A 24143-nucleotide genomic window follows, 5' to 3' on the forward strand; every position below is an offset into this window, starting at 1 on the left:
AAGCTAACAAGCAGTCAGATCAGGCACGCTGTACCTTAAATCTGTGTGACTCAAGCCAATTATGCAATTAGTATCTAAAGCTACATTACCTAACTGGGAAATATAAAGCTGAAAGCTGTTCAAACAAATTTGCAATCAAATAAGCTGCATAATATGATCCCTGCTGAAAATTAAACCTCTCTGCAGCACAGACAGCCTCATAAGAAAAGCAACCATGCACACTCTCCTCTAGGAATGTAACAAATCAAAACTGACGTTCTGATTTGCATTACTTCTTTCGGTGAATAGGAAAATTCATCTGCATTTGTCTGAAAATATCTGCTGCTCGAATAGCAGGGGCCCAGATGCAATAAGGTGATGTTTCAGCCACTTTACAGAAGGGTGCAGCATCAGGTCAAACAGCCACTGGCAGCAAAAGTGATCCACTGAAGTTTCCTTTCCTAGGCCACTGAAATCTGCCTCCCTACATTAACTGCTTCAAGGAAAACCACAGCAATCGCTGCCTACTACAGCACTAATTCTACCTAACAACAAGAAGCTCAAATCCTCACATTTCCCTTACGAGCACTCATGACGTCACAGATGTGGATCTTACAAGTCAAAGAAAGAAGAATTTCAGATAAACTTTTCTTCTTAATTACTTTTATATCAAGGTCAACAAAGTGATAGCAATTATTTTCATCATAAAAGGCTGACAGTACAGATGAACCACAGAAACCAGTCCTAAGGCCTCCAGGTACAGCCTCATGACCCAGGACATCTATTAAATGGGTTTCAACACCAGGGTGCTGCTAGGAAATGAAATCAGGAATTACGTGTCAGATCAGGACTTTTAGCCAAAACCAGAAAATTGATGATATGCTGCCCTGAGATTTTCTGTATCTTTAACATGAAAGGAGTATAAAAACAGAATTAGAGAAAGTTCCCCATTAGAAACAAACAGAATGATAATAGACTAGGCAAAATACTTTGGCCCTCTAGCCTCCTGAATGGCTGCCACACCTATTGCTGAACATCAGCAACATTTCTATTTCTTCATATATTCAATTCAATTTAAATAACACTGAACGTGCTATTTGTTCCATAAGCTATGCAGGATTGCAATTTAAATGAATATTAAGTAATTATATTACAATACTTTTCTTAAATATACGAAAGTACTGATTGCTTTACCTTTATTTTTTGAAGAAGGGCCTGGGAGACAACCTCAAATCTGGTTAATTATCATATTTATTATGGTAGTTAGAATGGTAGCATCTAAGTACCTCAGTAAAGTAAATCCTATGCACTACTTCTCTTCCAGACCTCAGGAAATTAGTAACCAGGGAATTAAAGCATTGACTGTGATGCTGCTTGGTGCTCTGGAGGGCAGGAGAGGCATGGTTATCTACAGCAGAGCCATTGCACGGTTTCAAGCAGAGGCACTCGGAGATGCAAGAGTAAATTAAGCCAGACGGGTACAAATGTCCTTGGGCAGTGTGGCAAAGTCACTGCCCCTTTCTTGTTCCCTCCCCTTGCTCTGACTTGGGCAGAAACTGAAGAAGCTCTAAGTTCTACCAGGTGGACTTTCTACAGCTTTGTAAATTATCAATCACTGGGGTCCTGGCTGAGATAGAAGCTAGAACCAACTTAATTTACCACTTCTTACTGCAAAGACGATGATTAGTAGTTGACTATAATGAGTATAAAGCATCCACAACTCAAAAAACTCATACAAATTGTAGTGATCGTCATCTTTTAGCTGAACAAAATACCTTCATATGGAAAATTACCCTCTGGCAAAGGGTAATCTGTGATCTTTGCCAAAATCTCAAACTATTCTGTGATGGAGGGAAGAAGCAGTGAAGACACCTCCCTCCAGAGGTAACCCATAAGAATCCATGACTGCTCTTAGCCCCTTCCTGAAACTAAAGAAAAGCTATCTTTAAAAGAGGTTATTAAAATAGGTTTTATTCCCTAATTGTGAAAGAAGAGGATCTGGACTTTGGCCAGTGGATGGAATTAAAATATGAAAGTAATTGTGAGAATTACTCAACAGGTCTCACATGGACTTCAGATCTTTGAAGTTTACATGAAAGAAAGATCAGAAACCTCAAGGAGATCCAAAAAGAATAAAGCTTTTGTTTCTTTCTGGGTCATCACTTGTTTTTCATTACAGCATTTTCAGCTTTTATGACCATTCTTCTGTGATGAGGCTTCACACTTTATATCAGAAGCCTCACCTCAGGCTCACAACAGATTTCCCAAGCATCACCCATCTGTGCTTGATGATAATCCAAGAGTTGTTCATTCTCTATACTGCCACAGAGTTGTCTCAGTAAACAGTTCTCAAAATGAAAGCAACATAGGAAATAACACCGTTGCTTCTTTTTCTTTTTCCTTTTTTTTTAATGAGGAGAGAATGGACTGAAGTGGAATAGCCTGTCCAAACTAAATTGCATTTGAGTGATCAGATACAAAGCTCCTTCAAAGTTAAAAACAGTTATTCCAGATCTACTGGGAAAACGACCTAATTTAATTTTTTTTGACTGACACAAACTGAGGAGTTCTCTGTACTTAAATCAGTAAGAATAAAAGCCCTGCTTGTGCTCTTATCACAACATGACTGGGGTCTAGAGACAAAGGGGACAAAAGAGAAGAACTGTATGCAGTGGAAACTGTAGAACAAATCAAATAAAGTGAGGATCTTCAGTAACATTAAAGAACTTGGAAGCAAGGATTTGCAACACTGTGCCCACCCACCCCTGCCTGATAAATTCTCTCTTCATTTATTTTTTCATTGGGTTGTTCCCTGAGACATATATGTATGTGTGTATATACGTGTATATATATATATATATATGTGTGTGTGTATGTGTGTGATACATACGTGTGTGTGTATATATGTATCAGTATATATCTAGCAGCAATCCTCTTGGTGCAATTGCAGCCTGGCTCAGGTGATCTTTCCTCTTAAAACCAGAAAAATGTTCCTCTTCCAGTCACACTTTTTTTTTTTCTTTCTGTTCAGATTTTCATGGATTTTTTTGCCACTACTGCAAATAGCTTAGTGGCAGAACACAGCTGGCTGGTTTCTTCAAAACATAAACGTAGCCCACGGACACAGCTGGGATCTAAGCAGGAACCCGAGTGACACAGACTGTCAGATTATAAATATTAAGTATGAAATTTTCTTCATGGAGAGCTACAGCTATCAGGGAGGTCAGGCTGCTAAATGAACATTAAAATCTGGAGCGAATTTCAGTGGCCACAGTCCCCCTCTCTGCTGACCAGCACACCCACTGAAACAGATGTGGTCTACCACAGTGATGGACTTGAGCACAGGGGTGAGGCCAGCAGCTCAGCAAACTGCTGTCCTCAGAAACTCTGAGAACATCTTGCTCTCATTGTAAGCCCTGCTATTAAGTACTTCAAATAAAGCCAGTATAGAATAAAAGCTGCAGTAGTCAGGCCTTCGCTACTTTTTGCTATATTTTCTTTTTAACAGCAATTTCTCTAGAATCTGTTGGCTCTCTGTCAGCATTTGGAGAGCGGACAAGCTAAGAACATAACATCAATAAGGTGCTCACTAACATGCTTACTATCACATCAGTCAATAGCAGGGAAGTTTTTCAGAACTTTAATATTTCTCAGGATGTATTTCTCAAGTCTTTTGGGAGTGTCACTTCAAATTTCTGGCTCTATAAGCAAAACTGCTATTCTTTTACCTAGTTTTATTGCTGCTGAATCATGTGTAGCACCACAAGGTAGAGCTCAAATCTAAGCACTGGTTGCATTTTTCTAATAAGTTCCTTGAAGTCTGAACAAGGGCACTATCACCAGCAAGAAGGTAAAATTCCTAGGGGCCCACTGTTCCCAGCTTTTGACTGGAACAAGATATGGGTCTACAGCTTTTTAAAAACATTCAGAATTTTGATTCTTTATTGATTCATGCTCCTTACAAATGCAAGCTCATTTAGTATTCATGAAGATTAAATTTTCTCAAAACTGTCTGGAGGAATTTCACACTTCACACATTTTTTCCTCTATGGGTATATAAGAGAGATTCGTTTACTCAAGACATTTGAAACACACCACACTCCTGCTATAGCAGTTACAGGTCTTTTGAGAGCAACATTCTGAAATGTACCAAAACAGATTAGCTCAAACAGGGATTAAAAAGAGACCACAACATCAGACTTAATTCAGCAACGGCCTCTCAGAGCTCTGTTGGCATCAAACCAGGGTTCTAAATCAGAAAGATAGTTAGGAATGATAAAGGGCTGTGTATCTAAAGCTGTTAAAACAAAAAAAAGCAGCTGTGGTAAAATTAACTCCATTCAAAGCAGGAAACAAATTGTTTCTGAATAGCTTAAGATGGCAGGGGATAAAAGGAAATACATTCTAAGTTTACACAGCTTTCTATTTTGAGCTATTATTTGGCTATTTAATTTTTGTTCTTTATTCTGGATTGTTCTCTCTGCTGACAATTTAAGGCCCTGAGCAAAAGATGGACCACTGACACAGTAAAGGCCAGTGGTGTTCTGGCCCTCTAAGCACTTCTCAGCTCTTTTAAGTGATGGAAAGGTTACCTGTTCAGAGGCACGCACCTGAGACAAGGCAAAGGATCTCCTGATTTGCTATGGCAGCCAGATAGAAACACTGTCAACTGTGTTCAATAGAATAAAGAAACTTGTAAATGAAGCTTATTGAGATTTTCTACTTTCATGGAAGAGAAGGAAAGCAAGTGGAAATAAGTCCTTTTATTTAGAGAATGATAGCATGGAACACCTGGGTGACCAATCTGAATGACAAAGGTGGTGAAATTATACAAGGTAACTGCAGCAGATGAGACACGAACTATCCTTCTTCCTTTTCCTCACACACTGGTGAACACAGAACAACTACCCACACCCTACAGGTTTTAGTCTTGAGCTTCCTTTCTATCAAAATCCTGTATTTTGTTGAAGCCATCCTCAACAACAATCCAGTGTTGAATGAATCAAAACCAGAAAATGAAATTGGATTCTAAATACTACTGCAGAAGAAAGACATGTTGATTCTTCTTAAAGATTAATGAATTCATGCTTTCAAAACACAAATTTATGCTTCTTTACCAAGAGTGATTATACACGTACAAATAGCTGAGGCAGACTATCTCAATATTAGTAATTATTTGTTATTCTCAGTCATTCCTTGAAAAAACGTAATTGTGTCAGCTAAACATTTTGTCATTTGCTTTCAACATATTCATTTTCCTTTGCATAACAGTTCTTGCCACAAAAGAAAGGCCCCAAGATTTCTATGCTTGCACAAGTGGTCATGCAAGGGGAAGGGGAGCAGTGCCCAGCCCCACGTAGCAGCATGCATTGAGGGCAATGCAGCACAAGCATCTTCTGCAGCACGAGCACAGAGCCATCAATACAGAACTGGTGTCTTCCCCACCTCCCCGAGTACTGTAAGAGCAAACAGGAACAATCATTCATTCAGAGACTCTACAACTGTAGACAGCCATTGTCCTCTTCATCTGGGGACTTCTTTCACACGTGGAAGGAGAGGTAAGCAGCCACAGCCAGTAGGGTTCTTTACCTGCCACTCACCAAGCACTGGTCTTTTGTGCAACTCATGGAAAACCACTTGGTAGTGAGGATCCCAATCAACAGAAGGATTTAACATTTTACCCCAGTCAACATAATTTTTCCACACATGGCCCCCAGTCCCATATCATCGGTACATTTGTTCTCCAGGAAACAGGAAGCTTATTTTTAACCATGAAAATTTCCCTCCCCCAATTTTATAGTTTTTCTTTCTCAGACATTATTTTCCATTGCAGCATCTGTAGCAGCTGTGTATTTGATACAAGCTCTTTTTTGCAAGCAAGTTGTAACAAGGTGAGGTGAAATAAAAAGTTGTAACTGTCCTCTCTTCAGAACTGTTAAAACTCACATTCAGGTTTCTCATTTAACTTTGCTCACATTCCAACACTCCTAAATGGGATTTACAACATCATAAATACATCAGCCATATTGGTTTCTCAGAACTCTGACCAGCCATAATTCCTCAAGAATTAAGGGGAGAGGGACAAAAAAAAGGATAAAAAAAGGTGGTGGAACAATAGAAAACACAAAACACAATTGAGGTTACTCACGAATGTTTCTGTTTCAACGATCCTGATCTTCTTCCATTATATCTAATAGCTATTACTGACAGCATTGTGGATCCACATATAAGGAAAGAGAGGCAAATATTTGTCAAATCAAGCATTTTATCTGCACTATTCCTCAGTTATTGCATCTTTGAAGAAAAAGAAAGTGAAGCAAGAAAGAGAAAATAAATCAGTAAAAATAAAAAAATTAGAGATCCAAGAAGCGTTTTTCGTGGAAGTGCAAGAAAGTTGCAGGATGAGAGAAAAGAGGGCTGTGATCAACAAAATGACAAGTTTTTTGTTGCCGTGTGTCTCTCTTCACCCAGCATATGCAGTAGCAAAGATTTTCTGACAGCAGGTTGATGAGCAGGATGCCAAAGGAGCTGGAATTGTTGCTGAGCGGAGCCTGGCATAGCTCATGACCAAGAAAGCCGTGTCAGCATATAAAGGCAAGGCCGGGTGTTTCTGCAGGAGACAATCTCGTATATTTCAGTGGAAGGTACCTCTAGAAGCAGCAAGTAATTCAACAGCTATTACAAGCCTTGGTTAAGTAAGAAAATTCCTTTTAAACACAGCAGTTGGAAAATGGCTTTCAAAATAAAAGTATTTAGCACAGAGCATGTGTTTGTGAAGTAAAAGCTCTAAGCTTGATCACAAAGTTGAGCAACACTTCATGCAATGTGATAAGGTGAATCCAAGCATCGCCTAGGCATAACTAATCTGAAGTTATGAACTGACTCCAGCTTAACTTAAGGAGAAATCAGCAAGACGAAATTAGAGCAGCTATGAGTTGTTTTAACCAGACATCCCTAAATGAAAACAATTCTGTGGAATGTTGCCGAATCATTTTCACTGGAGACATAAGCTCATGGGTCTTTGCCTACAAATATGGACCATAGAGGAGATATGAAATGGAAGGAGCTGGCTGCACCACCAGTCGGCTTGTTCAGGAAAAGCACGATGAGGAAATTTGCAGGAAGTGAGCTGTAAATAGATGGAGCAGGGAGGGTAAAGGATCCTCCTTTTTTTTCTGTTAGTTTAGGCAAGAGCATCTCTGATAGCAACAGTGCAAACCCTTGTGTTGTTTAAGACTTCCCCAGATGACCTGATTTTGTGTATTACCCACTCCTCAGTGCCAGTTCCAGCCCAAAAAGCGACAAACAGGCCGTAAGCGTAGCTGGATATTTGACCTCTGAGATGCAGCTTTATGGAGAAAATAACAACCTCTGCAGCATGAAAAAACATGCAAGTCTCAACCAAATGCCAATGGAAGTAGAATTAAACCTCCAGGTAAACCAACTCCAAGTAGTATAAACAGGTATTTTTTATCAACTTTAAAAACGAAGTTTAGATGGGTGTTTACCCAGAGCAATGTGAGATAATCTACTGTGGGTTAAGCTGTCTTCTTGCAGCTGGTTATCAAGCTTTCCTCTAGACACCCATCTAGACACTGATTTCCTGCACACTGAAGTCAGTTTGATGCAATTTCCTTTCTGTGACATGGCTCAACAATGGGCCAGTATGATTAACAAGAAGAACTAAATGTAGAGCTCTAGCACAACTGGAAAGGTGACTGAATTCTTCAGTTATGCTTACTTTAGATAACTTGAGAAGAGGGAGAGGATGATTTGGCCCTTAATGAAAAGCAGGTTTTTGGAAAACTTTGAAAGGTAATGTTAGGGCAGCAGTACCCAGTAAGATTGTGAAATTAAAGGTGCCAAAGGCAGACCTTGCATCTGATTTGAAGCATCATCCTAAAGTCTGAAGTCAAGCATACTGGAAATTAACTTCATAAATCTTTATTATGCTCATCAGATGGGTGGATTCATGATGGTCTAAGAACTCTGCAAGAAGCATGACATTTGAGTGATTGATAAGCAGTCATGGAGATATAAGCTGAGAAGCAGCACAAAAATTTGAAGACCACCAGCCGCGTGGTCTGCTCCAGCCAGAGCAGGGGCTTGGTTGGGGCTTGTGATGAGCTGCAAAATGAATTGTGGTAGACAGGGAGATAATTTTCCATGACGAAATACTCAGAGCTGCACACATTCACAACGTTTTTTGTTCAAAAAAAGGATCAGATTTGTTAAGAAAAAAAAGGTGTAAGGGCAAATATGAGAATAGAATAATGCCACTTCTACTGCTTCATCCTTTGCTATCAACATGTGTTAAGACACAAGTCCTCAGAGGTAGAAGACCAAACACTCCCACCCAAAAAGGAGGAAGAAGGACAGCACAGCATGGATCCTCTCAAGAGAAAGCTCTCTGAGGCAAAAGCAGATGCCAAAGCTAGCACAACATCCTGTTCACCGGAAGACAGGACTGAACACTTTGCATTTAGTCACACCAAATGTGAATCTTTCAGCTGGATTTCTCCATGAAGAAACAGGTGGAAGGACAGATTTCTGTCTTCCTTGCTTCCTCTGTCTTGCATCTGATGCAACCATTCTCTCTTTTTTCTGTATTACCAGGGCAGTAAAAGAACATGAAAAGCAGGATGTGCCCTTCTTTTAAAACGCAGAAGCCAAAAATCTGAACATGAAATGAAAATAGCTTTGTATCTTTTACTCTCCTTGGCAAAAAAACCACATCAGCCAGAATGCTGTGAGTAATAACTGTCAAAGACAGAATGCCAAATGAAGAGCATGCAGTGAAGTAAAAATAAATTTTAAAAAAATCACCAAAAAAAGAAAACTTCAAACAAACCCAAAATATCTTTTAAGAAAAGCAAAGCATGCTTTATGAGTTCAACAGTCACAATGGGGACTTGGCTTTTAGAGCAGACGGACTTTTAATTGAAAGATTAGTGGTGATTATCAGCTGTCTTCTCATTTCAGGGGGCAAATGCGATGGGACTCAATGGTCACAGATTCAATCCATAGCTGAGACCAAAACATCCAATGTAATTCACAATTTATGGTGGGCTCGTACACGTACATTGTATGGACACAGAACACACACATGCACGGGAGGAACAGGTGCATTCTCATTGCATTAAGGCTGGGCAGTTCATCAGCAGCAAACTGACTTCAGCTTACAGACAGATATGTGCACGTAGAGTAGCCATAAGTGGGTAGCAGTGGCACAATTTACAAGTGTAGATAAATCAAACAAGTTCAGAGGACTGAAGCTATTGCTTGATGATTTTGAAACACACTCACTGTTATAACGTCTGTAGCTGTCAATCTTTGCCGGTGCCACTCTGTACAGAATTGTCCCTTCAAAGGCAGATTTTCCTGACAGCAGGCAAGAGAAGGAAAGACAAAAAAAAGAGAAGGGGCAGGGTAGGGGTAAAGAGATCGATTGATGGTAAAAAGAAGGGAAAGGAAGAGGTTTTAATCTGTATTTTCAATCACTGATATTTAAAAGCCTCATTAGCAAAATGACGAGAACATTAGCAAACATATCTGATTGTACATGAAGTTAAAAAATTCTTACTGCATGTATGTCAGATAACAGAATCTCACTATTTTGCTAAAGTGTTATTTACAATGTCCAACAGAATGCATTCGTCTTAGGTTTGGTCTGTTCTCCATCATGTTATGAGACTTGCAAATAAAATTACTTGTCTCTTTTATGCAGCCTTGCACAGGGGAATCCTGAAAAGACATTATTTCTGCAATGATGTACTCACAGTGGCTCAACATTCCTGATGCAGATGTAGTGCACTTGAACAAGCACAGCTGACATCCAAACAGGTGAATGAAATACTCACATCTCTTTAATGTACCAGGATCCTGTGAGCATCAGAAATACTGCATCTTTCCAAGATCACTTATTAGAAATATTTTGGACATGGGAACTGGTCTTAAACAGTGCTTAATGGAAAGGATAGGACACCTAAATCTGAATAAATCAATTTTTCAGCTAAAAGGTTAATCAGGTGTGAGTTGGCATTGACATTAACAAAAGCAAAATTCTAAAATTAAGAGGGAAGACAGCAAAACAACAAAAAACAAATCCCACTTCCCATCTTAGATATTTAAGATAACATTTTTATTACAAAATCCATTAATTTTTTTTTTCATTGCTAGTGAGATAGCTCATGCTCTGATATTTAGGACATGAAATTCAAGTGAAGGTAAAGGCATGAGCAGCTGAAGTGTTTTGTGTGTCAGGTTTAAAAACCCAGGCAAGCCCAAGAATATACAAATGCCAGCTTGTTCCCAATCTCCCCCCTAAGTATACCATCACAAAAATTGATGTCTTTGGTAAAATTTTATAGCAAAATAACCAGTATATGTGAATTGTCCCAACATAGAATCATACCCAGTTTGGTACCAAGCATATGTGGGATTTTTTTCTTCTGTATATCATTCTGTTGGACTTTCAGACAATAAAAAGCTATATTTATTTATGCATTATAAAAAAGCTGATTCTTTGTTTTGTTCTTGCAGTTTAATTAATAACAAAATATTTTCATTGCTTTAGTTCTATGTAATGAGGAAGTAAAAATGCTACAAATCCATCTTTACACTTGCTTTTTACAAGATAGCATTAAAAGAATGCTATTAAAACAGTCAAACATCAACCCACTGCTAAGAGAAGATTAAGTTAAGCTTTATGATGCTGTGGAGAGCCAGAGAGACAGTAATGGAAATCTGAAGTTTTAAGAACTGAAAACAGAGGAGGTTGCCTGACTGCAGCATCAGCTGATGAGTCTATCATCAGTTCTAATCCAGCAGCCAGGACTTTTCCTGGGTCATCACTAACAGTTCTAAATACAGTTGATAGATACCCTGAGGCCAAGCTGTACCTTAGAGAACACACATCAGAGACAGCAAGATACAAAAGGCCACCTTTCAGTGCTGTCATGACACTGCTGGGAACATGCTAAATGCTTTTTGAAATAACCTGCTCAGTGTTAAATTGTGATTATCTCAAATAGAATTTTTTTGGCTATATGTCGACTTCTTGCTTCTCCGTATTGACTAGAAAAGGTATTGAAAGTAGTTTTAAAATTAATACTGTATCTCTGAGAAATATGGAAAATAATCTTATAATCCGTGTACCTAATATAGTAATAAATTGATAATGCATACTACCTGTTCATGCTGTAACAGCTGGGCCAAGAAAAGCAATATTTTCATTTCAGAGCATGCTTTAAAGAACAAGGAAGTCTGTTTACTCTAATAGTATTCTGATCCTGTCTGTACTTACATTCCAAAATGCACCTTTGAAGACAAGAAATTTGGCAATCACCTTACAGCTGGGACAAATACTTTAAAATCAAACAAACAACCCCCAAATATTTTGATCTTGCAACAGTCTCGCTTTCCAGCCTGCTGAGCACTCACCATCGAGGGGAGGGACAGGTTCCCAACCCTTTCCAAATAAGGGGCAAGCTAAGTCCCACAGTCAGGATTCAGAAATATTTGGCACTTCCAAAACTGGCCCCAGGCTAGTTTTCAAAAAAGGAAATTTTTGCTTTGAACAAGCTTGTGAGGTTAGTATATTGCAGAACATTAAAGGAAACCAAGATAATTTCTTTTGGCTGTTTACTCCAATCTGCCATAAAATTTACATGGACACAACAAAATCAGACATTTTTCTCTCCTTGGGGCTGGGTGTAGACTGTAACAGAAGGACAGAGAAATATGGGGTTTTATTGACTTTATTCCTAAAAAGCCAAGTTATGTAATTTTTCTCTTCTGTATTTCTTTCAGCAAAATTACATTTGCCCTTCAAAAATTCTCATCATAGATGGTCAATAAAATGTGATTTAAAAATCAAATTAACTAAATTTAACCAAGACATTAAATTTAAACTTTAAAATACTTGTGTGTTCACATGGTTCTCCACATATCCTGTGCTATTTTCCCATCTCTCACAGTAAATCTGCCAAGTATTACCTTATCCATTTTACAGGTTGGGCTGAACAGCTCAAGGCTGCTGCTCAAGATTGCAGAGCCAAACCCCAACCCTTTCTAGGCTCCTCTAAATGCTGAGCAGAACCTCAGTGGCTGCCCAAGGTCTGAGTTCAATGCCTGGATACAACCCCTCACTCAAGTGGCAGCTTCATAATCTAGAATTCACATTCAAGGTTTCCACCTTGCAAAGTCCTGTGATACAGATGTATTCAAAGTTTCCAGACAAACAAAAAGGAGTTACTGCAGATTTAAGGGGCTGTCACATCTTGTCATCCACGGAGGAAGGAACTGAAATAGAGGCATGGAAACACACCTTTTTGAGATGTAACCTAGAGCATTTCAACAGTACTACTAACCTGATGGCCAAATCTTCCAGGGTTTACTTGTTCATTTTTTTTACTAGGTTTTCTGGATAAACATGGAATGAGATGATCATTCCTAGTCAGTTGTGTAAACTTGTTGATATTTTTGCAACCTCAGTATGGAGATTTTCAAATCCAGGTATTTAGTGTGCCTGAATAGAGCCTCATGAAACACTATGTGTTAGAGAGCAACAGCTGTATCATTCACAGAAACCATATATAGAAAAAATTTAATTTATATATATTTCCCATAATTTTCTTAAGGGAATGCAATTCTTACATTGATAGTTTTACTTGAAGAAAAAAAAAAACAAAAAACAAAATCCCCATAACAATCTCAGCATTCCTTGAGTCACTGTCTCTCTCAGGAAGTTTACAGTATTCTTTTGTTTTATAGGTATATCTAATAGCTCCTCATCTTAGATAGCCACAAAGCACCTCCAAAGAATTAAATTAAATACAAGAAAGTAGGAAACTCATCTCCTACCTACAGTTACCTTCAATTTATTTAAAGACACAAAACCAGTATTTGTGTTACTGCTGTGTTCTCCATACAAGCATCGCAGGTTTGGGTTCCACTGACAGAACCAGCACACAAACCCAAGTCTGAACAAAGCATGGGCCATAATGGACATCAAGAGTTAATGCTTTGTGGCTGCTTTTGCACACTCCAGTGTATGTTTTTGCTAAAAGCCATTTTTAGGATGCTTATTATTAAGTATGTATTATCAAATTACCTGGGGAAAGAATATTCATTCATTCATACAGGAAAAATTGGGATATTCCATCCTGAACAGTATCACCTACCTTGTTCACTCATATAGCACCAAACACTACAGACTCCAGAGCTGAAATTACTCTACACAATTAGTTCTTCCAAGACTCACTGTGTTTATAATGAACATAATTCATGATAGCATTTATATAGGTTACAGAAAGCAGCTTGCAATCTCACTGAAACTTGCACCTTCACTTAATGCCCTTTCTCCCTCTCCATCACATTAAAATTTTAAAGTTTAAAATATGTTCACTCCAGTCTGAAGGAATGTTACATTTAAATATCTTGAACAGCACTGACCATGAGACTAGGTCACCAGTATACATTCACACAAGAAAATGTTCTCCATTACAAAACAAATAGAAAATATTTTCATCATTGCAAAAGTTAGGGTTTTCAGGATTCTGTGGTATGGAATAAGGGTGACAAATTTGCCTTAAGTGGTAAAATGAGGAAAAAGAAGAAAGTATTATAATTTTCTACCCCTTATTGACAGAGTAAACTATAAAGGTTTTGGTAAATTTCAGCTGAAATCAGCTTACAAAGATCTTGGTAGTCCTTTGACTTCTGCTTATTCAGAGATCTCAGGAGAACACTACATAGCAATGAACATCTGTAGTGCTAAAAATAGGAAGACCTTGGCAAGTATTGTGGAATTCGCCTGATATATGCAAATAGAATTGACTTTTTTTTTTTTTTTCTCTGAAGATTCAGATTTCATCACTGAATTAGGAAAAAAAAAGTAATATCTGCTTGAAGAACATAAAACCCATGAAGACCAACAGCTTTCCATTTCCATTAACAGCACACTTTTTATTCTGGTTATTCTCCATGAGAAGTTATAAAGAGGACAATCCACTCCCATGCTTATACTGTTGCAAACTTAGTTACCAAACATGCTTTTTTTCACCTGCAGCAGTACTGGCCCACTTTAAATGAGAGAACAAAGTCCATGTCCCAGTTCTGGCCTTTTTCCCTTTGGCTGCTGGGGCAGTGGGTGTTGGAGGTGATAGAAACATGCTCAGCACCTGGAGGGAAAAAGTGCTGCATGTCCCACACTAGTAATTATGAATCCTTACATCTATTGGAATTGTTATAGAAAGCATGGCACTTCAATCTCTCCACTTTAAATAAGTCACTTTGTAGATGTTTGGTTACTTTCCACATCTAAAGACAAAAAAAATCCTTTGCAATTAATTTTGAAATAGAAATGCAGACATCATCATTGTCTTCTCTCCTCTTGGTTTGTTGTGGCTCAGCAAGTCTTACACAGCTCAGAGAGCACTGACAATGTTGCAACTCAGGTAGCACTGCAGGTATATGTAAATCATCACCATCTGACCCTTTCAGCATAAATTAAGAACATGGCATTCAAAAACACTTCCAAGCAAGAGATAAGAATGTGCTATGAGCTAAAGACACAGACATACATACAGAATATCAACAGTAAGTTTTCCTTACTTGACTTTACTTGCTCCTCCTGTGCTATTCCCACATCATCAGAATCAGAGAGTTCCTTGATGAAGTTGGAAGGAAACATGCCAGTCTTTCCATTAAGTATACCTTCCCACCAGCCCTCTTCCACCTGCACCAAGAAAAAAAAAAAAAAAAAGAGTTTTACATTAGCAACACTTTACTGAGCACCATTATATACAGACAATAAATGACAGTAATAGCTCTGAATAGTTTATAATAATTAATTTCAGGTGTAAGGAGCACATGGCATAGGCTCCAAGCCAGAACACTTCTCTTTTTTTTCTTCGTAAGTGAAAACAAGAGATACTTGAACCCATCTGTAAATGTCAACAGTGCTGACAGCAGTCCTAAGCACAAATGAGCACTAAATAAAAGGACAAAAGAGCAACTATAGAGGACACAGTGTCTCTACATTTCAATTTTTATGGATATCCATTCAATCAGTAAATTTTCAGTGCACACTCTGTGGCTATTCAAGACAATCTTAATGGATATGATTTGCAGATTCTGTTTGATTTCCATAAGTAATCAATGGTGAAGGAGAAACACCTATAAAGGGCTACTCAGAGAATCTAATTTAGGTATCCTAATATAGTGTAAACATTCTTGCCTTCCCCAACAAAATCAGAAAAATTTTATTTTAAAAATTAAGAATGCTGCTATATCATTCATGTGCAAATGTCAGAAACCTATGCAGAACAAAGAACAGTACTAATGCATATTTGACTCAAGACTTACAAAGAGGTACTGAAATACACAATAATGATGTATCAGGAGGAGGGACGCTACCTAGCCAAAACCCAAGAGAAAATATCACTTTAAAATTGCAGACTCCCTCCTCTATAACCCATTCAGGATTGAACGGTGGTGTCAGGCAGTGAAATGACAGCCCTTAGAAATGCCTTTAGGTTATAATGGCACAGCAAGAAATGACTGATTATATGCATCAGCTAAACACACTCTTGATAGAGAAATGTTTTTCATCTGTCAGACACTGTCCCTTCACTAAAAAAAAGACAGGGGAGGACAGTGTAAATCTGTGACACATCAGTCTCCAATAATGTTTGACTCATCTCTTTCCTGCCTACCCTCCCTCCAGTTATGAAAAGAGAAAGTTAACTTTGCTGTTAAAAAAACAACTCCACACTTTAAACGAATCTAGATAATTATTACAGAAAAAAGTCTGTGAAAAGTCTTTTCACTTATCTGTGAAAAACTTGAGTCCTTAGAAATCTCATAAACATACAACAAAATATTTCCTCAAAATATAGAGGAATATATGCATTTTTTTCAACTTAGGTACATGAGACATTTTAGTAAAAACCCCACATTTCCTGATCTCATGAATTGAATATTTGTTTTAATTAGAAAGTGGTTCAGACCAGACTTTCATTTAATCTCAATATGTGCCCCTGACAAAACTTGCCCCCTCTCCAATGCCTCAATAGTACTGGTGAGCTCCAGCACATCTCTGGGAATTATCTTGCTAGTGCTACTTCAGAAGATAGAACGTATACATATCACTCAATCACTTCAGTGAGGTGGAGGTTTTTCACATTACAGTATCAGAGTCTCTAAAAGGTAGTATTTGCTTTCTTCTTTCTCTCCAGATTAATAAAAAGAAATATGGAAAACTGAAACTGCATGACACTTAGCACTCAGACTCTAAAAATTGTATCTCTAAAGATGATTTGATATAAATGTTATAGTCCATATAAAAATATACTGTTGTATAGAAAATACACAAAATGGCCAAGACTCTTAGTGCTATAAAATACTTCAATTTTTCTAATGCAGTGTTCCCAGATGGCTATATTGATTAGAGCCACATATTCAACCATAACTGCATTAGCTGATTGACCAGAAGATTAATCAGAGGATTTACACAGTTCCCAAGATCCCTGCTTTGCAAGATTTCGAGATTACTTGACAAATAATGTGACCAATATTATTCAGTTCCATCTTTTCCTCAAGTAATTTTTGCTTGCTTACTTCTTCCAGAGTAACATTTCAGAGTTCTCTTACCATTAACATTAGCACTCTTTATGTGATGTGTCAATCTATGGAAGTCTATCCATATGGATAGAAATATATATATTCAAAGATCTTTATACAGATAAATCTAAACTGCACATGCAGATACTCAGATCATTTATTAGTTTAATTTTCTCATCTGACTGAAAAATTAGTTGTCTGAAAATACCATGTTGTATTCAATAATGCTACAAATTCAGAAAAAAATCTAAAGCAAAACCCAGGGGGTTTTTTCCACAAGGACAATGCAGAATCATGTTAGCAAGACATTAGAGATTGAGGTCAAACTCGGTCTCCTAAAGATTTCTTAGGAAATTTTCATCGAAATTATCAAAAGCTTTAAGTATTTTAAACATTAAAGCTACCTGCTACATATGCTTAAGCCTCAAAACACACCAGCTAGAGATGAATCCATACAATATAAGACACTAAAATACCTCCAGGATTTAGTTATCCCAAACTGGGGCAAGTCCATTACCATATGGTTTGACAAGCTGCAATAATTCACAGCCAATATAACCTTACAAATGAAAATCCATTATTCATGGGTGGGAATCCATCTGGAGGCACGAGCTCAATAAAATTTGTTACTGTGCTATTAAAACAAAGCACTTTCAGAATTTACAGATTTACATGCTGATTTATGCCCAGAACCAAACATTTTAAAAAGAGGAGAGCTTCATTTGACAGTCCATGTCCCTGTGCTGGAAAAGAAGTTCTACCAGCAGCTGCTTGCCAGAAAATCTAGGATTGCCACAGCTGCTTGCTTACACCTATTAATATATATTAATTATATATTAATTAATAGTCTGAAGTTGTTAAATGATTAAAATGCTCAGCTCTTTGGAATCACTGACCTAGAGTGTATTTCCAATAAATTCCTATATCGGCCTGTTCCACAAGATGTTCTACAACCTGCAGCTTTGCCTATTAGGCTGACAGATTACTCTCAGTTTAGCGAAGGCAAATGAGGGAAGCTCTGAGTCAGGAAAGGTTTCAAATGGAAGAAAGCCTCCCTGGATCATAACAGAGTCTGTCTGGGCTGTTGAAACTAAAACATAGCCCCAGGAATAAAAGCAATGCCAGAGGCAGGCAACAGGAGAGACAGAACCTCAAGGTCAACAGATTTTCTTTTGCTTTGAGAGAACTAGAGCACAGAAAGCAAAGGAAAAAACTCCCTTGGTTTAAAAATTCTAATATAAAACATTGAGTTCAAAGGACAAAAGCAATGACATGTTGAAAGGAAATTAAAAACATAGATTCTCAAGAGGCAAAATAAACAAATCACATCCACTGCCAGTGGGAAAACAAATTTTGGAAACAAGACCTCAAGAGAATATGGTGCCTACAGTGCCACTTGATGGCTTATTTTGGGAGTGCATTCAGAGAGAGCCATGTCCCTAAGGTGTCAGCCAGCCCTTGGAATCCTGGTACAGCAGAATATATCTGGAAGCTGTTTGGTAACTCGAGTGCAGAAGGTAAAAATTAAAAACTGCACAAGTACTTTGTACCAGAGAATCAAAGTGTCAAAATCTGCTTTGGGAATTTTTGTTTGTTTGATTTTGTGGTTTGGGTTTTTGTTGGGTTTTTTTAACATTATCTTCTAAACAAGAAACTGAGGGTTTGTGAAAGCAATTATGTAGAACTTGGATGACCTGCAGTAGTACTTGCATCCTCATTTCCCCAAAAAAGTCCCCCACCACATGAACTAACCAAATAAGAAGTATTCATAGAAATCTTCATGAATAACATATTAGAAGAGAATCTGGAAAAACTGCCACAGCATTCCACAGAAAAGTAGCTGAGGGATGTGAAACCCCAGTATTCATTCCCAGCTGCTTTCTTGAAATTTATACAGTTCTGTATTTGTGGCACAGACCATTCCCTTATTACACTCTAAATATTCATTCCCCTTTCAACTCTATAGGTGCCAAAATGAGTCACTGTAAGAAAAGTCCAGCTCAATCCCCAGTTTATCCTGTTCTTGGACATGGGTTGCATCACTTTATCTGATAACAAGAGCAAAAAACCCCCATCCACTAATCTTGCAAATAAGAGGCAACAGATTTGTCAAAATTCAGTTTGCATTTTTATAATTTCTAAAGGGTTACTGATAGGATTTGATCATGCAATTTATGGCAATGTTACCTAAAAGTCAAAGAATAAGCTCAGTGGTATTACAGAAGGTCTCAGTCAAAGAATTGTGAGCTGAACTCCATTAATACATTGGCAAAAAGCTGACTTCTCAGCAGGAGGAGGCCAAAAGGTACATAGCAGCACAGTGACAGAGTAATCCCAAATGCAAGCAGCCTCAGAACTCTTGAATGATGTGCCAAATGTCCTTACCCTCATGCTAAGGGTTAATTATCTGGCATCCCATGAAAGCGTAAGGGTGAAACATAATTAGAATTCAGAAATCTGCATTTGATAAGACAATTAGTTACAGTTGTATTTTGGAACAACTGTAATTAGAGTTAGAGCTAATGAGGTAGGAAAATGACAAGCAAAAAGGTATCAATCACACAATAAACATGAACATAAACAATGATGAAAACGCTTCTCTAGTTAGTTTTAAATGTACTTTTAATTTAAGTCTGTTAATTAATATCTCATGGGTATCAGTGTCTCTGTAGTTATGGAAACCTATTTTAATGACAAGCATTTTATCTATTGTGTTGAACATTTGATCTTACTATAACTAATTTCTAACTATTTAGGACAAATAGGAAGGAACTGTGAATTCTGAACACATACAACCTCTAGGGACATCCATCTGGTGACAAGTTCAAAACTCACACTTGCTGCTGTTTCAATCCACTCTACAGACCCAAATCACTTCTGCCACAACAGGAATTTCCCATTTAACCTACCACTACTACAGGCATAAAAACCTTTTCAAAATACCTTATTCCATCTGCTGGCACCAGAAGAAGGATCTGGGCAGCTTTGGATGCTATTACATACACAGAGGTGGGAGAAGGGAAGACATCCTCATCCTCAGCACATCCCCATGTGGTGTCAGTGTAACCTATTTTCACTGGGAACCTGGGGAAACACACTGGAACACTGCTGGAGGCAGCTGAGACTTGTTTTCCCTTCTGTCAACCCTGTGCTGGAGGCACTGATCTTGAACAGACTTGAGGGGGAGCAGAACACATTTCTTCAAGAATGAAGTCCAATTAGCTTTTCTTTTCAACAGGAGAAGTTTAATGAGTTGTTCAACCAGAAGTAACATTTTAATTTTTTTTTTTTTTGGTCAATAACTACATGAAGATATACAGACACTATTTTGACCTAAATAATACCAGCTTTAATTTGCTGTAACTCAGTGAGGAATTTATTTTCGACTAAACAGAAATCCATGGAGATTTTAAAATATTAATCCAAGTCAATTTAATCAATGAATTCAACTGATACAACTTTCTTAGGAAGATACAATAAAATGCTATCTGTGGGAATCTGAGACCTATTCATGAACAAAAAGATGGCACAAGAGAAAAGAGCAACTGGAAATGGAAAGTGAATGACCATTAATGTTCCAATTGCTGAACTGCTCTAAATAATGCAGAAGATATCATCCAGCTTTTAATCCTGAGTAATGATAAACAAAACCTGTATTCTACAAGAATTATATCAAATCGTTGCCTATGTGGAAAGGCTTTTTCTAGTTCTTTAGGGGGAGGTTTGTACAATTACACAGCATGATTTTGGCCCTTGCAAAAAAAATCCCTCAACTTTCACAACTGAAGAAGACATATTTTTTAAGCAATAAGTCACTCACATCAACTATTTATCATTTGAAATAAGAAGCATTGTATAGTGACAAAAACACTATAAATTCTATTTCAATGCAACCTATAAGCAGAAGGGTTAACAATTAAATCAGCACATTCATTGGTGCGACTTTCTGCACCAAATCAAGTTCCTATTTCAAAAGAAATATTCTGCTCTACTTTTTCTGAGGAATCAACATTATTATGATAAGAGCAGAAGAAATTGTTACAATTGTTCAGCATCAACTGCTTGGTATCAAACATAATGGAAAATAAAGGTCCCACAACAATACTTCCTGAAGCACTGAGATTTTTAAAAATTTCCTATTTTCCCTGTTCTACCAGCTAATCTACTTTCATCCAAAAGAACAATCCAAGTGGGTTTCAAAAGACATGCCCTTAACTATAAGCACACACATGCAAGTACATGGAATATTTCACTTTTACAGTTCTACATTTTTCAATTTTAATGCAGATCTTTTCAGTCTCTTTTGGATATAAATAAATAAGGTATGTATAATTAAGTTTTCCATAAAAGACACCTAGTATGTAATCTAAATTATTTAATCATATAATTCATTCAGTAGAGTTAATTTGTTGGCTGGCTACTAGGAAAAGGTTTTATTCCATCAATTTACTATTAAAAGACATAGACTTAAAACTTTTATGTAGTATTTGCATGGCCATGTGAGGTCAAATATGCCTCAAATTGCCCAATCAAAACAGTTCATGTGATGTCATGAAACTCATTATAATATGGAGTTTACAATATATGCAAAATGTGCTCTTATAACCTTGAATTCCCCCATTACAAAACTGCTCACAGACAGAATAAGGTCGGTTAAGTGACACATCATGTCTGATTCCAGGGGAAGAATGATGTGCAGAGCTGGCATGCACAGTTAGGTTAGAGCAAAAACAGTGATTGCTAAGCTTCTTACATTCAGATGTGAGAATTTAATCTCTTATAAGAAAATACTGTATACTGTAGATTACAGCAGAATTTATACGCTTTTTGAATTGATTGTTTAAGTGACAGATGCAGGAAAAAGTAAATTAACTATATATCCTTGACAAGAAATGTTGAATTCCTAACTGCTGAGTCATGGCAGAGAAAAAAAATCCTACAAATAAATGATACAAACTGCAACACACATTATATTGTCTGCCTGAGCAGACTGAGGTCTTCTTTTTAAAGCTAAGTAAGTAAGAATAAATGAGCTTAAATGCATTCTACTTAAAGGATGCATGTTATCATTTTGACTATTAAGCTTCAGAATATATTTGTTAATTCTCTAATGGAACACTGAGGGTATTGGGAGCAAGCACCATTTCTTGATCCTGCAGCCAGAGTCACCCATGCAAAGAAAATCTCTGTCTCTCTGTCCAAGCTTGCATAATTTGTTCCCATTTCATGTAATTAATTTTCCACATCCAGTTCTAACCAAAATAAGTGCATCTTGACTCTCTAAATATTTTGTTTGGGGGTTTTAGGGGTTTTTAAAACTGATTAAGACCAAAATGAATTCCTTAAAATTTGCTGCCAAAGATGACAAAAGGGGAACGCCAGTAGAGATCGGAATAAATTTCTTAAATGTGTTTAACTTTGTGAAGGTAGTTTTTCCCTGTGGCTGGCTTACTAAAACTGTGAAAAGTTTCTTCTGCTATAATCTTTGATTCTTCAGAGATATAAACTCAAGAGCTCTGTAACACAAACTTAGAGCTCTTTCCCTGAACAGAACTCTGAAACATCAATGGATGTAAATTCAGCAGAAATGCTACATGGGGAAAAGAAAGTCACAAAATCCTTAAGAAAAAACCCAACATCCCCTAATCCCCAATAGTAACCCAAACCAGACAGGTCAATATAGCAGAGAAGAAAAATGTCTGGTTTAAATTATGTACTGAAGAGCTTAGCATGCACAAGACATGTCAGAAATGCATGTATGTATATTGAATTAAAGATGTGCTCACCTCTCCCACAACTTCAATGATGTCACCAACTTTTAATTCCAATTCATCTTCATTTTGAGGCATATAACTGAAAGCCACCTGACATCTCCTCCTTCTGTTTCTCTCTCCTGAGGGAAATGAAGGAAATAGGGAAATCGTGAAATGAAAATAAATTTCCATGCCAAACACAAGCCAGGGGAAATTATTAAAGATGAAAAATTATTATTTGAGTATTGTTATCAGAATCCGAATGTTTGTGATATGTGGGTTAATTCTCCAATGCTCAAGGCACCATTTGTCGGGTTGTGGTTGTTTTCTTTAAAGAGCCAAGCAGCTGATAGTTGCTATAAAGCTGTGTATTGCAAAGGCACATCAGTCTCGAAAGGCAAAGAGTCACAAGCGTTAAAGTCAATGCTAAGTTTTGGTTTAGGGTCCCAAAGAGAAGCAGAAGCTGCTCCTGATGGTCCCGGTGGGGCTGATGTTGCTGCAGCAGCTCCTGTCTTCTTTCGGAGATGATGATGGCAGTGAGAGAGCAGGAACAAAAGCAAAAAGCAAAGAGCGAAGCTCTCCCCAATGCAGAGATTCCTATATAGAAACTTCCCAACAAGCTAAAGACACAAACTTGAACCACTACTTCTTAACCTATTAGAATTCTAGTTTCTTAGCATGCCAGGTTACATACAAACTATGCATATGGTCTATCTTGTTCTATCTGAAAAATACAAGCAATATTCTTACTAGAGTTTTGTTATGTTTAAAAAAACCATGTTCTTGGAGCCTCTACCGAAACGCTAATATCTACGACTATGTTTTCCAACATTCACTAGAACTCCCACTTCTACTCTGGTATCTGAGACATTTACTCTCTAAAAGCACTTAAAACTCGTTGTTACTTACTAACTTATTCTAAAACTTAAACTTACACCTCTATTAAGCCATTCGCACATAAAGTATACTTCAATCCATCCACAGGTTTTAATTCAATCCCTGCACTCTGATTTCTCTCTGAAGAATTCAGAGAGACTCCAGACTTACAGACTGCAACAGCAATACTTAGTCTATCTGCCTAGATTTAACTTACAAAAAGAGCCAAAATTTAACTAATTTGGCTTCCTAATGACAGGACAGACAAACTTCACCTAAAGGATCTTTCCAGGTGTATTCATTACAATTTCTCTTGTAGGCTAATTCTCTATACATGTGGTGCAGGCAAATCCAGAAACTGGAGGGCTGGGGAAGGGATCCAAAGCTTATAAGGAAATAAGCTCTCAGTTTTTTTTTTTTTTTTGTCCACAATTCTTTCGTAGGTGTACAAATAACTCATTAACCATTCTTTATATTTTTTTCACAGAATCACAGAATTGCTTAGGTTGGGAAAGACCTTTAAGACTGTTTAGTTCAACTGGTAACGCAACACTCCCAAGCCCACCACTAAACCATATCCTCAACTCCACATCTACATGTCTTCTAAACACCTCCAGGAATGGTGATCACTTCCCTGGGCAACCTGCTCCAGTGCTTGACAACACTTTCTGTGAAGAAATTTTTCCTAATATCCAATCTAAATGTCCCTTGGCACAACTTGAAGCCATTTTCTCTCATCCTGTCTCTTGTCACCTAGGAGAAGAGCCCAGCTCCTACCTCACTACAAACACCTTTCAGGTGATTACAGTGAGTGTTATAGTCCCTCCTCAGACTCCTTTTCTCCAAGCTAATCAATCCCAGGTCCCTTAGCTGCTCCTCATTGGACTTGTGCTCCAGACCTTGATCAGC

At 37.6% G+C, this 24143-nt stretch overlaps 1 protein-coding gene across 10 annotated transcripts in view; it reads right to left on the bottom strand.

Moving 5' to 3' along the window:
- The window catches only part of SH3KBP1 (SH3 domain containing kinase binding protein 1), a 207554-nt gene that overhangs the window by 79070 nt on the left and 104341 nt on the right, over positions 1 to 24143 (bottom strand). For 6 of the 10 annotated variants that reach the window (XR_015801773.1, XR_015801770.1, XR_015801772.1 and 3 more), the window contains 3 exons: positions 22392 to 22498; positions 14596 to 14719; positions 9286 to 9360 (listed from right to left, as the gene is read on the bottom strand). Coding sequence is in view for 4 of the 10 variants with exons in the window: in XM_088160253.1 (XP_088016379.1) it covers positions 9286 to 9360; positions 14596 to 14719; positions 22392 to 22498 (306 nt within the window). In the remaining 6 variants the exon portion in view is untranslated. The remainder of the gene's footprint in view (positions 1 to 9285; positions 9361 to 14595; positions 14720 to 22391; positions 22499 to 24143) is intronic. The other 4 variants (XR_015801775.1, XR_015801771.1, XM_014875793.2 and 1 more) reach the window with 1 other exon arrangement.

This window comes from Sturnus vulgaris, chromosome 2, assembly GCF_052056855.1.
Source record: "Sturnus vulgaris isolate bStuVul1 chromosome 2, bStuVul1.hap1, whole genome shotgun sequence".
NCBI lineage: Eukaryota > Metazoa > Chordata > Aves > Passeriformes > Sturnidae > Sturnus > Sturnus vulgaris.